Source organism: Temnothorax nylanderi, unplaced genomic scaffold, assembly GCF_030848795.1.
Source record: "Temnothorax nylanderi isolate EJ_2023f unplaced genomic scaffold, tnyl_v1.0 TNYL_tig0786_pilon, whole genome shotgun sequence".
In the NCBI taxonomy this organism is placed as follows: Eukaryota; Metazoa; Arthropoda; class Insecta; order Hymenoptera; family Formicidae; genus Temnothorax; species Temnothorax nylanderi.
This window is the reverse complement of record NW_027249848.1, coordinates 14272-32163: the sequence shown is the minus strand read 5'-3', so window position 1 is coordinate 32163 and position 17892 is coordinate 14272. Positions and strand designations below refer to the sequence as shown.

General features: G+C 38.7%; 2 protein-coding genes and 1 long non-coding RNA gene across 6 annotated transcripts; all 3 read right to left on the bottom strand.

Moving 5' to 3' along the window:
* Window positions 1–376: 376 nt before the first annotated feature.
* On the bottom strand, window positions 377–5959 carry LOC139785359 (uncharacterized). Of its 4 annotated transcripts, none has more exons than XR_011721916.1 (5): window positions 4637–5959; window positions 4112–4337; window positions 3813–4032; window positions 3593–3725; window positions 377–3511 (listed from the first exon to the last, which is right to left on the bottom strand). It is a non-coding gene; the product is annotated as an uncharacterized lncRNA (long non-coding RNA). The 4 variants fall into 4 exon arrangements; XR_011721917.1 differs by having other exon boundaries at window positions 4762–5958; XR_011721918.1 differs by having other exon boundaries at window positions 4112–4236; window positions 4762–5955.
* A 126-nt stretch (window positions 5960–6085) lies between these two features.
* LOC139785360 (uncharacterized) lies at window positions 6086–7456 on the bottom strand. Its single transcript, XM_071724529.1, has one exon. The coding sequence runs from the start codon at window positions 7454–7456 to the stop codon at window positions 6086–6088; it is 1371 nt and encodes a 456-aa protein (XP_071580630.1).
* An 8908-nt stretch (window positions 7457–16364) lies between these two features.
* On the bottom strand, window positions 16365–16871 carry LOC139785358 (ATP-dependent DNA helicase PIF6-like). The gene has a single exon (XM_071724527.1). The coding sequence runs from the start codon at window positions 16869–16871 to the stop codon at window positions 16365–16367; it is 507 nt and encodes a 168-aa protein (XP_071580628.1).
* Window positions 16872–17892: the final 1021 nt, after the last annotated feature.

Here is a 17892-nt window from a genome sequence, read left to right as displayed (position 1 = left end):
AACCTTTCGAAAGTATAAATTTTGAGCTTTAAAATCTTTTTTTAAAATTTAAATTTCGTTCATTTTTAACAAAGTTACAGTTGCTTGAATTTTGCCTATTTTTAAAGATAAATTTATATAGTGTTCCTTTAATTTTTGTGAAAAGTGTAGATTACTTAAAAAATTGGTAATTTGTCAGAGAAAAATTTCTAGTTTGTGAAAGTTAGTAATTAGGTGAAAATAAATTAATTTCTTTTGTAAACTGGTAATTAGTAAAAATAAATTCTTTATTATTAAAATAATTAATAGATGGTTTATCAAAAATAAATTACTATCTATTTGAAAATTAATAATTAGTGGAAAATAATTATTAATTTTTTCAATAATAAATAAATAGTCTCAAATAAATTACTTATATTTTAAAAATTATTAATTGGTTGAATATAAATAATTTAATTATTGCAGTTAAATGTGGTTTAAAAAAGGTAATTATGAAGGAGAGGGGCTTCCTCACCGAATTGGCTAAAATTTTAATTTTGTGTATTTTGGTGCGTAAAACATGAATCTATAAGTTAAAATTGTCGCTCTCAATTAGGAAAAAAGTTATTAAGTACTAAAATTGATAGTTGCGTGGTTAGAATGTATGTCATACTGATATGATGTAGACGCACATGATAATGCGTAGTGACGTAAAAATACATGAAATTACAGTAATAATACAGTATAACGGCAACCTGTCCTATAATAGTCTGGCATCTTACTTTAATTATGTGCTACTACTAGGTGCGCAACTAAGTTTCCGGGTTTTTTTTATCAATAAAAAATGGAAAATTTCAAGAGAAATACAAAAAATGGTTTATTCAAAGTATCGTCCCTCGCTAGCTATACATTTTCGCCATCTCTCTGGCAATACATGAATACCGCGACAATAAAACGACGCGTCTTTGGACCGAAACCATTCATCCAACCAATTTTGCACTTCTTCGAAATTGGTCAAGTGTAGCCCAGCCAAGCCATGCGCCATCGACCGGAACAAGTGATAATCGGAAGGCGCCAGGTCTGGCGAATACGGCGGGTGCGGTAGCAGATCCCATTTCAGCGTTTTGATGGTGTCCTGGATGATGGAACTGCGATGGCACGGAGCGTTGTCGTGCTGCAATATCACTCGTTCGTGTCTCGTGTCCCATTCTGGCCGTTTTTCGAGCAATGTATGGTTTAAATTGATCGTGAGTCATGTTTAATGCCTCCGCAAGTTGATCTTGTGTTTGCGTATCATCTTCATCCAATAACGCTTGCAGATCGGCGTCCTCAATTGTTTTTAGTCTTCCGGAGCGCTCCTTGTCCTCAGTGTCGAAATCGCCACTTCTGAAGCGTTTAAACCAATCTTCACAGGTAGTTTTCGATGGTGCATGTTCGCCGTAGGCCTCCTCAAGCAAACGACGTGCTTCAGCTGCATTTTTTTTTCAAGTTAAAGCAGAAAAGCAAAGCTTCCCGCAAATGCTGTTTATTTGGCACAAAACTCGACATCTCCGTTGTTAGAAAAAATATTTTTGCGTTGCAATATGTGTTTATATAACGACTGGTTATTGTTAACAGATGTCCAAGCTATAACTTCAGACAACTTCAGACATGTAAGTCGAGTACATGTGTTATTGGTGCCATCTATGTGTGAAACCCGGAAACTTAGTTGCGCACCTAGTATTTGACTTTGTATTTATTATACTTTGTATTTATATAGACTTTTCAATATACCAATTATTTTCTGCTTTAAAAAAAGCATAAACTCTATTTCTATTATTTAACTATATGGTTAAGAAAGATAATAGAAATAGTGTTAATGCTTTTTTTAAGCAAAAACAATTGGTATATACTGAAAAGTCTATATAAATACAAAGTCAAATAATACAATAGCACACAATTAAAGGCGTCAGACTATTATGAAAGGTTGCTGTTATACTGTACTAGTGCTGTAATTCCATGTACTTTTACGTCACTATGCATGATCATGTGCGTCTACATCATATTGGTATAATAACAGACTACGCAACAATCAATTTTAGTACTTAATGACATTTTTCCTAAAATTAAGAGCAACAGTTTTAACTCTCTCTTTCTCTCTCTTCCTCTTTCTCCTCCTCTCCTTCTCCCTCTCTTTCTCTCTCTCTCTTTCTCTCTCTTACATATTTATGTTGTACGGACCAAAATATACAAAATTGTGAAGTTTTAGCCAAATCGGTAAGAAAGCACCTCTCCTTCATAATTACCTTAAAAAATAATTATGTTAATGTTACATATAATCAAAGCTATATTACGTAACAATGTTCATTGCGCCATATTATCGCTATATTTTTGCTTTGTTAAAAAATTATAATAAATTATAATAAATTGAGTTAATCGCAGCGCGCGACAAAGTTATGTACGTGAGCACTGTGAACAATTTAATAATTGTAACCTTACTTGTATACATTTTATAGAAAAATATTTCTATATTATGTTTAACAACAATATTAAATATTAACATTTCATAACTGCCAAACGTTTCCAGTTGAGCGCAATTGCACGAGTTACGAATCATTTATAGACTCTTTTTCTCAGTTAACTAGTTTCTACTGCATTGAAATCTTGCATAGAAAAAAATGTGTTAGCATATCGCGCAAGAATCATCGATATCTAAGTAAACAATTAATCAAATATATACGGTATATGTATATGCGTACATCTGGATTAATCCGAAAGCTTAGTCTCCATCTTTTGAAACATAAAATAATTTTATGCCACGACAGTGAAATACGGAATACAAGTTACTGAAAAATAATCAAAAAACGAATCTTTAAATGAATTAACAACCTTTAAATAACCATTTAACAATAACTTCTAAAGTAACAAGTTTAATCTACGGTGACCTAAATTTAAATGTGAAAAGAAATTAAATTATTTCAATGAGTTCTCGAATCGTCCCCAATCAGAAATAGATGAGTCACGTAGAAACGAATTTCCTAATTCGTCTGAGTTATTCGATACAATGTTCTAGTTTAAATGTGACACTACTTTGTAAAATGTTAAGTTATTGGCTGCGTTCGCTTTGGGCGCTTTCGTGCTGAAAGCATCAGTCTATCTTTATTGCTCATTACATGTTGAAAAAAGATGGAGTGATGCTTTCAGCACGAAAGCGTCCAAAGCGAACGCAGCCATTGTTTTCTCTACTCTACCATCAATATAGCAATCTTTATAAATTTCTTTCTTTCTGAATATAAATATTCTACACAATCGGAAAACTATTTTACAACATGAGTAAAGAACGAAGTCAAAAAGCGAAATAATCAATTTTGACGCGATTAAAGGGGATCATCAATGGCGATTGTATTAAACTCTAGTCCATACTGACTAAGAATCGCGGATTATGCGTGAAAATTGTAGAGTTTCTTGACAACTCTTATGTACAGATGGATTCAAGTGTTTCTGGCTTCATCTGGTCCCATGCTACTTGTTCAGCATGTCCGTTCATTACTAGTTCTTCAGTAAGGGAAATTAGCTTTAAAAAAATCAATTAATTTCAATTAATTTGCGCATCTGCAAAGAGATTCTCGAAGATTGGATAATAATAACTACTTACCCCATAATTTTGTATCATAAAATAAATATTTGCATAAATATTAGTTTGAATGCGACCTTCAATCTGAGCTTGAGCAGCAACTCCCTTTGAGGAACAATTTGTACCACATTGTAAGCTTCTGTCGACCATTTACCTGCAAAGGAGTAACATCAAAGTATAATTACATATCTAAAGATAAATAATTTTGAGTAGAGATGTATAATCTGGAAGAATAGTATACATAACGTTCTGTGGCTGAATATTTGCTAAAAAGATTTTGATGGCTTGGAAGGGTAGGCTCAAATAATTATATATCAATGGCCTACATTACGAATTACTAAACTGCCAGTAACCACCGTGATCGAGTAATCGTACTACGCTTCTCTCTCCCGATGAATCTGGACGTTCAATGCATCTTCTAATCCATTTGTCGCTCCAATATACAGCCACGTAATCATCCTCTACAAAGTAAAAATGTATTGTATAATCAAAATATCCTGATTTCTTTTTTATTCAACGTGTTAAGATTATATCACTTACTGTTCAATACATCTGGAACTGGCAGCAATTCATTGTTATACCAACCAATACACCATGCTGTCTTCCAAATTTTGCAAAAGGAGAAATGATGAATGAGTCGGAAGCTGAACGAAGAGCCAATTTGGCTTGACAGTGTGAGAGATATTAATGTCATTATTAACACTCTCAACCAGGAACAGGGGCCGTTGAATCGGGACATTATACACAACTTCTTCGATCACCTCGGCTATTGTCGCGATATATATTCACGCCAAATCGCATATATAACATCGTGTTATTTTTACATTTAGGAAAATTATTTCATATTAACTCAATAGGCGTTAAACTTGCACACATAAGTGAATCTCGCGTTTTATGTAAAATTTTGTAAGAAACCGGTAATCTAACCTATACTACGTTTACGCGAGCGTTACTTAATTCTGTAGAAACTTACGAACGATACGATAATTCCTCCGCATAAACTGGAGATTTTATAGTAACTACGACGATATCGTTCGTATAAGTTACTACAGAAGTAATACTCACGTAAACGTAAACTATTATTATAATTCCTGTCACATGCACTTAGTCGCGTAAAAGAGTCACGGTGCGGTCTCGCTTCGCGTCGTATAATAATAGGATAATTACATGTAAATAAATAAAACAATTACCTTGAATCAGAAAAAATATTAATCGTCGCGTCGCGTAAAGAGTCACGGTCGAGTCGGTATCGCTCGCGTACTTGACGCGAGACAGGGGGGGGTTTTTCGTTTGTATTCCTCGGGTGAGGAATTACGGTGTCTTGTACCCGAAGGTAATTGACACAAGCCGTGTAGACCCAAAGAAAGCAACAACACTATGCAAATGCTACTGCACACCGACAATCGAATGCTTGATGCCCGCATACAGTCTCTGACAAAAACTCCATTTCATTTACATAACCTCCACTTCGCCAATATATTAAATGCTCGCGTACAGTCTCAGACAAAAACACTATTTCATTTATATGACTCCTAAATAACTTTGCCAATATTTTTGAGGAATTTAAAAGTAATATAAAGAACATTCCATTGTTTGGATTTAATGATACGCATCAGATCGATATTAGCAAAAAATTTAGCCTCTCTCAATTCTTTGTCTATAGCAATTCTTGAGTCGTCATATTTACGACATGTCAATAATACATGGTGTTTGTAGACCGCTCGGTTTGCTTTCGCGTCGTGGGTGTCGAGAGAAGCACAATAATTGACTTCTGGAGATAGCGTAAAGTTTATTTTAAAGCTGGTTACAGTTTCGCGCTCGCACCTTTACTTTAGCGCACTCGCTGCGATTCGATGTCGCACTCGCAATATCGCGGAACACTCGCCAAGCACGAGGGTTGCAAATGGATTTCTATGGCTCACTTAATTATACGAGTGTAGCGTACGGATTTCGCTAGCGCGCTGACTCTTCGGGCAGGAGCCGGCAAGGGATCGCGGCCGGAGCTTCGCGTTAGGCCGCGAGGAATTTCGTGACGTGAAGTTCGCTGATTGGCTCCAAATCGTCTAGCGAACAGACTATTGGGCGCGGTACGTGCGATCACGCGATGTACACCTGCGAGCTTGTCGCTCGGAAAAGCATCAAAAAAAGGGGGGAAGGTAAATATTCGCGGTTTGGAGCATTTCGAGCGTTCTCGAACAATGCTCGCTTTCTCCTCGAATATTCACTTCGAGAATATTCCGTTCGCAGGTATTCAATTCGCAACACATGGTAAAGGTCCTCCCTCTCATATCCACAGTCACATCTTTCCTGTTCCACATATCCTTTTCTTTTTAATGAAGAGCCCAGATTAAAATGATTCGCCCTCAGTCGGTTGAACAACGTAACGAAATATCTCTCTGAATTTATTTTATGGAACCACGGTCTGGTTGCCTGTCCATCGTAAAAATGCTCAAAGTAAAACGCTCCTTTGTGCGCAGAATCGCGCACAATCGATATCTGGGTCGCCTCCCAAGACTACCTTTTGTCTTGCGTCCTAAAGTCACCAACCGGCACCTCAATTAAGGGGTCAGCCTCCTCCAGGGACGCCTCCTTAGCCAGCTCGTCCGCCAGCTCGTTGCCAGCAATGCCAACATGTGCCGGAATCCATAGCAGGATTACTTTTTTGCCGTATATAGTCTCCAAATCAAAAATATAGCGTCTAGCCTTTGTGACATATCGGTTTTTATGGACATTAATATGATTGTTATGGATCGATTGTAGAGCAGATTTACAGTCAGACATAATGACTATATCTTTCTTCCTGTGTTCATGTTGTAGAATCATAAGATGAAGAGCAGATTTGATAGCAAACGCCTCAGCAGTATACGAAGAACATGAGCCCGGGAGGCTAATCTTATATGCAGTTTCTTGATCAGATATAACAATGCTGGCACCCGTCGAGCGACTCGCCTCGTTGAACGAACCATCCGTGTAGATAATCTCCAAAGGAGGAGTCAGATCGTGTTTCCTGATAACATTACGAATAAGCACCTCATCCGGATATCGCTCATGCTTCCTCGACTCGCCAGTAACAAGATCCACGCAAGGTCTAAAAGTATGTGCGCCATAAGGACCCTGAAAGATTTCAAACAGTCTATTAGGTCCAATCCCAGTCCTGAATCTCAATTTCCTCCAAATTTCAGATAGCATAGACATTTTATAGGTCGGTAGACGAAAGCGGCAATAATTCTCCCGGTCCAGGGTACGTTGTAATTTAAGACACAGACCGTTGTTGTTATAAGCTATGGCCTTAGTAATAAAGTTCCTGCCCAGCATAATTGCTCTATCTCTAAGCAACATAATTTTAGCTTCAGCTATCAGGACGTTATTGGGAGTGCTGTTCCTGTATCCCAGGGCAGTGCGGATACCCATATATTGAGTCCTTTCCAGCTTAAGTTGAAATCCCGAGTCTCTAGGGAAGTATATAAAAATGCCATAGTCTGAGACAGACCTGACCAAACTTTTGTAGAGCATGAGGGCCGTGTTAACTTCCAGGCTCTTTGACACCCTGCATAGATATCTTATAACAGAGTTGGCCCTGTTAACTTTGCCTCTAACTTCCTGGACCTGACGATGAAAATTAAGGCTGTTATCAAGCCAAACTTTGAGGAATTTGGCTCCGTCGCAGTTGAATACGTCACATCCCTGTATTTTGATACTCAGGTTTTTATCGACAAAACCATTTTTGTTGAATTCAACCAAAACCGTTTTCTTGGGTTCGAGATCAAGGCCGACAAGTCTCAATTTCTCAGCAATGATGTTTACGGCTTGCTCAAGCAAGAGTCGATTGCGTCGTCGGTTAGGGCCCAAAACATACAAACCGACGTCATCCGCAAAATCTACCATTTCAACTCCCGCCGGGAGACCTCCACGGAGAGACCGAGTGAAGAGCGAATACAACGCCGGACTAAGCACGGCGCCTTGCGGGAGGCCCCTATAAACAAAGCGATCCACGAACTCACCAGAGTTGACGATAAATCGAACTTTTCTTCGGTATAGCCAATTACGAACAAAATTGACGATACCCGCAAGACAGCCAAGCGCCATCACCCCATCCAGCATAATATGGAATTCCACGCTGTCGTATGCCGAAGAGACATCGAGGAAAGCAGCCAAGGTATATTCGCCCGCACTCAGAGCAGCTCGGATGTCCGATGTAATTCTGATCAGATTATCGGCACAAGATTTCCCCCTCCTGAGTCAGGAAGGAGTCTGAGCATCCCATACTCCATGCCATCCATGCCCGGTGCAGAGTCCCTCCTGATCATCTCAATCGCACGTTCCAGCTCGGATCGAAGAAATGGAGCATCAAGTTTCTCATTGGGACAAACACGTTCAGCTCCAGAAGAAGGATCCGTACCCACATAGGGGGGGAGCGAGAGTATCTATTGTATTTCTAATTTCCGCTTCTCTGTCCTTGGTCTGCCATTTATTCCACTCTATATTTTTTCGAGCATTTTTCAAGATCCGAATGGTACTCCAAACATAAGAAAGGTTTGTAAATCTGTTAATTTCTTTGCAGAAATTTTCAAAATTTTCCTTTTTTGCCTGATTGAGGATTTTCTTAGTCATAGCACAATGGCGTTTATAGTTAATCCATGTATGAATATTTCTAAGCCTCTTAAATTCAGCAAGAGCCAGTTTTCTGTCCCGAATAGCAGCATCACAATCTGCATTCCACCATCTATGAGATCTTTTGGTTTTTCGTGAGGAATCCAGTAAACGCCTTGTATCCCTCCGCCCACTAGAAGCCTGACGAACGGCCGCCTTAAAAGTATCAGTGAAAGCTTGATAATATTTTTCAAAGTCCAGCTTGAAAGATGACAAATTTGGCAGGAGGGAGGAATCAATTTCCGCCTTGACAAGATCCTGATATTGAGGCCAGTTCGTCCTTTTGGAAGATGTTTTATTTGAAAGCTTTCTATAAACCTGTGCGGGAGCGTCGATAGAAAAGCTAATAGGGAAATGATCGCTGTCGCAGGCATCCTCAAGTTGACGATAGTCAATATTACCGACGATGTCACCAGATCCAAACAAAAGATCGATGTTGGCGTCCCTTTGACCACTGTAACCAATTCGGGATTTGGTGTCAACATTGATACATGAGAAACCCTCGGATAACATTAAGTCGTGCAAAAGTTCGCCATTGTTGTTTGTACTTTCACAATTCCATGCAGTGTTGTGAGCATTAAAATCACCCAAGATAATAGAGTCGTTGGAATTACTATTCGTAGAGTTAAAAACAGGATTAAAGTCCCGAATGCCAATGTTAGATCTGGGATGTCTATATATCGCAATTATGTTTATATTATTAACAAGGTTCGTGGTTTTGATACTAATTATATCGTAGTCAGTCGGGAGTGCCCCGTCAATCGACAAAATATCAAAAGCGATATGAGAACGAACGGAGATAGATACTCCACCACTACCCAGCAGATTGTCGCTATGGAGCGTCTTGAATCCCGAGAATACCGGGGCACGACTGGTACAGCGAGTCTCTGTCAATATGATAATATCATAGTCCAATGCAATTTTAGATAACTCATTTTTGTGGCTTCTGTATCCTCTGCAGTTCCAAAGAAGTAAATTGAATTATAAAACAGAAAAAGGGCGAAGATTCTCTTTATTCCTAAAATACCTTAATGGTTCTCTATAATCCGACTTTCCATCACATATATCAACATTATGTAGAGGGGGGAGGCCCTCCCGGGGCCGTCGCGCGAATCTGATTCGGCCAGAGCGCGCATCAGCATCTCACGCGCGCCCGGGGTTCTCCGCAAGAGCAATAAAATGCTCTCGATGGTCTCCAGAATACGATGATCTTCCTGTGGTCCAGTCTCCGTAACGTCGTCGAGATAAATCCCATGTCCAGCCCGAAACCGGGCTGGAATCATGATGCCGTTATTTTCCCTGGTAATTTCACCAGCACGGAGGTCAAATGATTTATAAAAATTGCGCGGGGCTTCATACGAGCTCCGTTTGTCCTTATGTATAATACGCGAGATGCGTTTTCTATTGTCTCTCAATTGTGGAATAGTCGACTCAGCCGAGTGACGAGGTTCAGCCCTCGCAGCCTCAAAATATGAAGCAAGTCCAGCGGACATCGGTAAATCGGGCCACGATGATGGATTCCAAAATTTGTTACGATCCAAGGGAGGGGGAGGGCCATCACCCTCCACAATTCGCTTCGCACTATGAAAAGAAATGTTTTTATGAGCCATAACAATACCAATGTTCTTGTTTTTTTCAAATAGAGGGCAGCCTCTAAAGGTAGACTTATGATGACCTTCGCAATTACAACATCGTATCGGTTTTTCGCATTGGCCATGAGCCTTATCACCGCATATTATACAACGCGTAGCACTCTTACAGGATAATTTAGTGTGACCAAACCTGAAACAGTTGAAGCACTGTTGAACTTGCGGAATGTAAGGGCGGACCCTGAGGTAGACACCATTAGTAAAAATAGTTAGATCACGAATGTTTTTGTCCTTGAATGTCACAATGATGTTGTCCGTAGCCAGTAGTGTGGTCTTATTATTTACCGGGTCCCACTTCCTGCGATACATGCGCTCCAAGCTTAAGATACTAGATTTGTCCAGAATACTCGACCAAAGTTCCAGAATTGACGACAATGAAACGTTGCTCCAAACCGGCCCTAAGCTTCACCGGATCTTTGAGGGCATCGATCTTGTCAAGTGTATAATTAGCGTCTCTAAAATCTTTAAATACAGCCTCTGCTGAGAAGTGATTAGTCATAGTAATTGATAAAGGGCAAATCTGAAGATCATTTAGAATCATCCAAATCTTAATATGATTCTTACCCCTTCTAGTCGTGGTCTGATCGGGGGGGAGACACAAAATAATATTGGCTTTACCTTTGAAGTCGTCTTCATATCTGGAATATTTCTGTAATACCGGAGAGTTGTCCCCGGAAAGGTCACGAGCCTTTAACGTAGATCCGCTAACAATATATGGGACATTCCACGTCAACTGAGACAGAGCTATGCCCAAAATTTGTCACGACAAAAAAAAACGTTCCTGGGCTCAAAATGTTCGTACTCTCATGTACTTTCGAAGGTCACATGGCGCTTGCGGAAAATTCAAAATGGCGGTTAATAGGGAGCCCATTAACCCCATTAAATATCACATTTCATCCGGAAAATGACGATCCCCAAAATTTGTCACGACCAAAAAAATCGTTTTAGGGCTCAAAATGTTCGTACTCCCATGTACTTTCGAAGGTCACATGGCGTTTGCGGAAAATTCAAAATGGCGGATTAAATATGGCCGCCCGTAATGCAAAAATGTCACTTGATTCGGATGAAACTCGGTACTAGGGGGTTTTCGAGGTCGCTGATTCCGAATGTAAAGTCGAAATTCGGAAATTCAAGATGGCGGTCAATAGGGAGCCCATTAACTCCATTAAATATCACATTTCATGCGGAAAATGACGATCATCATTCATTGAATCGTTGTTTGTATCTTGAACATATTTCATATAACATAAAATTGTAATTATGTGGAAAGCTTTTACCAGGGTTTACCAGGGTTGAGACTGTCTTCAATATCAATATTCAAAGCCCGCATTACTTTTTTTTTTATTTATTTTTTATATTTTATTATTTTTATTTTTGAATTTAAAAAATTTTTTTAATTTTATTTTGTTATTCGTTTGATTAGATATGATAAGATTATATAAGATGTACAATTTTATAACGTTTAATATTGATATTGAAGACAGTCTCAACCCTGGTAAACGCAGAGAGCTTTCCACATAATTACAATTTTATGTTATATGAAATATGTTCAAGATACAAACAACGATTCAATGAATGATGATCGTCATTTTCCGCATGAAATGTGATATTCAATGGGGTTAATGGGCTCCCTATTGACCGCCATCTTGAATTTCCGAATTTCGACTTCCCATTCGGAATCAGCGACCTCGAAAACCCCCTAGTACCGAGTTTCATCCGAATCAAGTAACATTTCTTTACGGGCGGCCATATTTAATCCGCCATTTTGAATTTTCCGCAAACGCCATGTGACCTTCGAAAGTACATGGGAGTACGAACATTTTGAGCCCTAAAACGATTTTTTTGGTCGTGACAAATTTTGGGGATCGTCATTTTCCGGATGAAATGTGATATTTAATGGGGTTAATGAGCTCCCTATTAACCGCCATTTTGAATTTTCCGCAAGCGCCATGTGACCTTCGAAAGTACATGAGAGTACGAACATTTTGAGCCCAGGAACGATTTTTTTGGTCGTGACAAATTTTGGGCATAGCTCTGTCTCAGTTGACGTGGAATGTCCCATATATTTCCTTAGTAATAATGGCAGGAGTGTTTACATTGACTTGAGAGTCATCAGGTACATTAGTGTTTGTCATGTCGGAATCACGTGAAGCAATAATGGCAGGAGTGATTACATTGACTTGAGAGTCATCAGGTACATTGGTGTTTATCATGTCGGAATCACGTGATTCTCCAACATTCCCAACACAGTCTCTATATACAGGCGCCAAGCGAGGAGCGTTATCATTGATATCCCTTATATTATTGCAAAGCTCCCGACTCAAATTCCGGGATTCTCCAATGTTAGAGTTCACGTTAACCTCCATATCATCCTGGGATGAGGTATCCACTATGTCGATATTACGTCGTTTATGAAACTCATCCTCTCTTTGCCTCCTAGAGGAGGAGTGTCTTCGGTTCTTCACCTCTTGAAAATCCGCCACAGATGAGATATTTTTAACAAACGTATCGATATCCTGCTCATTCAGGCTCGTCTTCAGTCTTTTGCTGGACAAATGCTGAGTTTCATCACCCAAATGGGCCTTGTCACGAACCGACCGCGTGTCACTTAATATAGCCGAAGTTTCCATATAAGTAGCCTATTTACTACAAAATTGTACCGCTCCCCCTCCGAGAGGGGAGCAACTGAGACTATAGTTAATGAGGGCCCACCCGAATTAATATATTAGCCCCCCGTAACGCAGCACGCGCACACCGCGGTCCGGATAAGTGAGGTTAACCACAACGAGCAAGCGCGCCAACAAACACGTCCGACTCGTACCACAGCTCGAGCCGAACTCCTTGACGCGAGACACTACCGTGTTAGGTTAACTGACTGTGACAGTGCGCTGAACCTGAACGCACTGTCTGCACTCAACTGCACTGCGCGCAGTACACACACGTATACATCGAAACTGGCGATACTAGCAGCACCACCAGTGTCGAAAAAGTGAAAAGGACGCGACTCCAGCGAATGAAATGATGACATGGCATGAGTGAGTGAGTAGACGACGACGACGTATCTTAAAATAAAATTTTCACATTTCGACTTTGCGTCGCAATATCTCCGCTCGTAGGGCACGTAGCGGAAAAATGAAAAGAACGTACCCCCCCCCCCCCAAATCGACCCCAAGCTATCGATCAAGCCTATTTAGAACTTGATCCGTTCACTCGTTATCGAGATCTCAACATCTCGAGTACTCGCAACCCGTCGCGTCGCGTAAAAGAGTCACGGTCGGTCTCGCTCCGCGTATACTTGGCGCGAGACACTACCGTGTCTCTTGATTTCATCAGTAATTTCTTTTATTTGCCATATTTGAAATAGCGATGATGTTGATGGATATTCATATACAGCTGATTTCCTCTCTCTCTTTAATACTAATCCAGATACTTTCACGCTTTTACAGTCATGCACATGATAAAATATTCTTTTTATTAATAATATTCTGTTATCTTGTAGTAGGATACAATTGTCTGGACTTTTATAAGAGATAGTAAATAATCCATGTATTTTTATCTTTTCGATAACAATGATATTCTCTTGTAAATAATTATTGTTTTCTTTTAAAATAGCAAATAATTTCGGTATTATCGGTTTTTTTAAGTTGAAATACTTTTTTTCTTCTAAACGTCTACATATTTGTTCAAGAGGCTTGTTCGGTGTACGTATTAACTTCCGCATTTGACCCAAGTAACTTTCAAAAGGAAAAGATGTTATAAGATTTAAATTGCAATTCATGTTAATGGTATCATCTGCAATATGAAGTAAATTGTGCATATTTAAAACTTGTGATTGTAATCCATACAAAAGAGGCAACGTTTGAAAAAATCTATTTAAATAAATTTTTGCGAAGTTATTGTATTGTTGAAATTGATCACTGCATAATATTCTGAAAGCAACATGTAATAATAGAAAATGTTGATATAATTCTGATCTTAAAATATATTTTAAAACTAATGGACCACAATAAAGTAAAAAAAATCGAAATTCCGTTCCTTTTCACTTTCTACAGTTAACTAAAGGACCAATTTTTCTTTGGAATTCAATTGGTATATATTTTCGAATAGTATCAAGTCTTCTTGAAAGCTCTTTTTTTGTATGCGGCTCAATCTTGCCATCAAATTACCCTCCATCCAATAATCCACTAACAATTTTTTCATGACACCAATATATCCTAAATGCATTACGTCCAACACAAATGATTTAATCATATCAACTTCTGGAATAATACCGAGTAATGGTGTGATTGCAATATGATGTTCTGAATCACTTTGTGCTCTAAAGTTCTCATTACTTCTTTCTAATGCATCTGTTTCATCATAAACAGTCCTATTACTTATTCTTTTCTCATACACGGTACATCTTTCACATGCACTAAACCCTCCGTGTCCTTTAATCCCTTTTAAAAAAGAACGAGCTGGACTGTCACAGATAAAACATTTAATATAAGGTTTCATTAAACAATTTGAGATAAGTAAGCCATCGCGTTGTAATATATTGATTTCATCAACAAATTTGTTTAAATATTGATTAATATTATTAGGCTTATTATTACCACAATATATGCCGACTGCAAATGGCTTATATATATCTGGGTCATGATGAACTTTGCACAGAATAGGCCAAAGCTGTTTTCGACTCGATTTGTATACAGGTACACCATCCACATTTATTTGCAAAGGTATTTCATGAGTATGCAAAGCCGTATTAACGCATTTTTGTAGTCCTTCACGTAATCCAAAATATACATATTGGGGAGCTTTCCAGCAAGCGACACAAATCGACACAAGTATCGTTTTATCATTGTTACTCATTGCCAAAGAAGAAAGATAGAACGATGCTTGTGTCGACTTGTGCCGCTTGCTGGAAAGCTCCCTTGATATTGCTCTTCTTCTGTATCAAAAGTTTCGATATTAAAACAATATTTCGTTCCAATAAAAGACTTTGCAGATAATGGTAATTGTGGTAAGAGATTATTTCTCAAGATATTTATTAACTCTTGTAGTGCTACTTGAGAAATATTATTTTGTAAAGCCCATTTTTTAATTTTTGCCACTTCGTCTTCTATTTCTTCTACATCCGAATTATCTATATAAAAAATGATAAATTATTGTACATGTAGGGGAGACTGGGGCTATCTGTCTATGGGGGCTATGTGTCCACAGTACTGCTATCTGAGGTTTTAAGAAATAAAAAATTAAAAAATGTAATTTATAAAACGCGAAACCTTTTTTAAATTAACATAAACATTGTTGTAAAAACTCAAAAATTTATGAAGAACTAGCTGGTTACCCGGGCTTCGCCCGGGAGTCGTTTTTCTTAAAGGAGTTCCATAAGGAGTCGGGTTGATTTAAAGACGGTAGTTTAACTTTTACACATGAATAACACATTTTAGGTGCTTAAGTTTTAAACTTTTTTGCTTAACAATGATCACATATTAAATCAATTTTCCAAATTATTACTTTCGGATGAAATTGATATTCGTAATTTGAATCATAACTAAATGTTTCTAATTTCAAAATGGACCGCATAAATGATTTCATGGATTAAACATGTCGTAACCGGTCTTTTTCTACTCAAGTTTCACACTATTGAGTCATTTCCGCTTCTCCGATATTTCACTTACCGATTAGCGACATCATCCTTTGGTTTACCCTGGCGTTTTTTAGGGAATTTTGAGATTGCTCGCTCGCGATGAACACATAACCTCGATTTTTCACTTAAAAAACTAATGGAAAAAATCGGTAATTGGTAAGATTTTTCACTTAAAAAACCAATGGAAAAAATCGGTAATCGGTAAGTGAAATATCGAGGAAATTAGAGAATACGCGTCAATTCGTTGCTGAAATAATTTCAAATAAATCTTAATCTAAAATTTGGATAATCTACGAATTAAAAGACATTTGTTCAAACATTTAAATTATACTTATTTTACTTACAGAAGCAATTTGAAATTTTACTGATTAAAAACATTATAATAATCAAACAATTATCGTGACGAGTAATGCGACTGCGACTGCGATTAAAATTTCTTTAAAAAATACAAAGAGACTATAAAAAAAACGATGTAGCACTGTATCACTTTGCATAACAAATTTAACAAAGTATTGTACATATTTTGTCATATATCTAATTCTGTTTGTTATCAATTAGGATATATTTTCATATCTCCCTTGCATGTCTATCATATTTAATTCGATTGTGCCAAAGTGACTGTGCCTTAATAGACATCTTCTTGCGTGAATGCGGCGCTGAGAATACTTTTTGCAGATAGGTGAACTAAACATGTATTTTATTTGTATATTATAAACTGTACTCCGACAAAAATCACATTTCAATGTTACTTTAATGCTTGTTTTCCATTATCTATATTTTTCTATATATATTTATTTATCTGTCTTCTATAATGACGTTGATTCTACTTGTTTATTAGTTGATCATTGGATTTGTTTTTTTAATCGTTAAAAACCTCTGTGAAAACAACATTGCGAGTTTTATTGCTCTCATCAGGAATCAGTATTGTTTGGTCCTTTGTTGAACCAATCCGTGAGAGTCCTACATATAATTGTCCGTGTGAAAAGACTTCGTTTCTGAGGTCTACGCCAACTACTTTGAAGGTTTGTCCTTGGGACTTATTAATCGTCATGGCGAAACACATTCTAACAGGAAACTGCAGCCTTTTAAACGCAAATGGCAAATCCGTAGGGACCATAGGTATTCTTGGAATTAATGCTATTTCACCGGCTGCAGGTCCTGTCAGAATGGTTGCTTCTATGATGTAAGGCATGAGACGCTTAACTTGCAGTCTCGTGCCGTTGCAAAGCCGTGGTGGTTTAAGATTTCGAAGCAGCATTATCGGGGTACCAACTTTTAGTCTCAGTTTATGTGGAGGCAATCCTGCAGGGTTAAGAGAGTTGAGAAACTCAATCGGATAGTGAATGACTTCATCTCCATTTACCATTGTGTCTATTGACTTATATGTTTTACATTCGGTGGTGACTTTTTAGTAGGTAAACTATGTTAGTTCTAAATTACTCTGTGTGCGTGCATGCGCGCGCGCGCGCGCGTGTGTGTGTGTGTGTGTGTGTGTGTGTGTGTGTGTGTGTGTGTGTGTGTGTGTGTGTGTGTGTGATAATCGACAGGATCTCGTTATCGTGAACCGTTTTCGGGGCGCCGCGGGGGTATCGGGTTACACACGGGTATCGGATTTCGCGGGGGTACCGCGTTTTTGCCGCGCCGCGGGAGAGGGGGTCCGCGTTTTCGCCGCGCCGCGAGGTCCGCGTGCAACGACCGCGTTGGTCCGCGCGACGTCTTCTCGTTCGCGTTATCTCCCCCTCGTAGATGTTCTTTCGCGCCCCCGGGCCCCGTCCCCCATTCGCGCGCGTCTTCACGGTCGCGGTCTCTCTCTCTCCATCGCTCGCGGTCTCTCTCTCATTCCCGTTCGCGCACGTCTTCTCGTTCGCGCGGTCTCTCTCTCTCCCTCGCTCGCGGTCTCTCTCTCGTTCCCGTTCGCGCGCGTCTTCTCGCTCGCGGCTCCCGTTCGCGTTCTCGCTCACGCTATTTAATCGTTTGGATCTTCGCGATATTTATTTTTTAATATTACATTTAAGTAAGCGATAAACGAAGACAGCTTAATGACAGGGAATGGGATGAATGGTAAATGAAAAAGAAAAATCGTTTAAACTTTTTACCATATTATAAACTTATTTATTTGTCATGTGGCATGAATTTTGTGTCGACAAGAATTCATACAAATAGGTTAGATTACTATGCACTTTATTCCTCTGATGGGGTTGAAAGACATTTTTAGGGAAGCCAACCCTTTACAAAATCATCTTACAATTACTCGCTTTCTGCCGCCTAAATATATATTGTAGATAAGTTACAAAATTGATATTAACTCTCGACTCTAGAATCCTCGCAGATATTTTTTCTGCGATCTTAAAAATGCAAGTTTGCATTTCAGCCAAGCGTCGCTGCTG

What these genes read in the sequence shown, in the direction of transcription:
- LOC139785360 (XM_071724529.1), bottom strand. Translation starts at nt 7,456, where the DNA reads ATGGTAGATTTTGCGGATGACGTCGGTTTGTATGTTTTGGGCCCTAAC.
- LOC139785358 (XM_071724527.1), bottom strand. Translation starts at nt 16,871, where the DNA reads ATGGTAAATGGAGATGAAGTCATTCACTATCCGATTGAGTTTCTCAAC.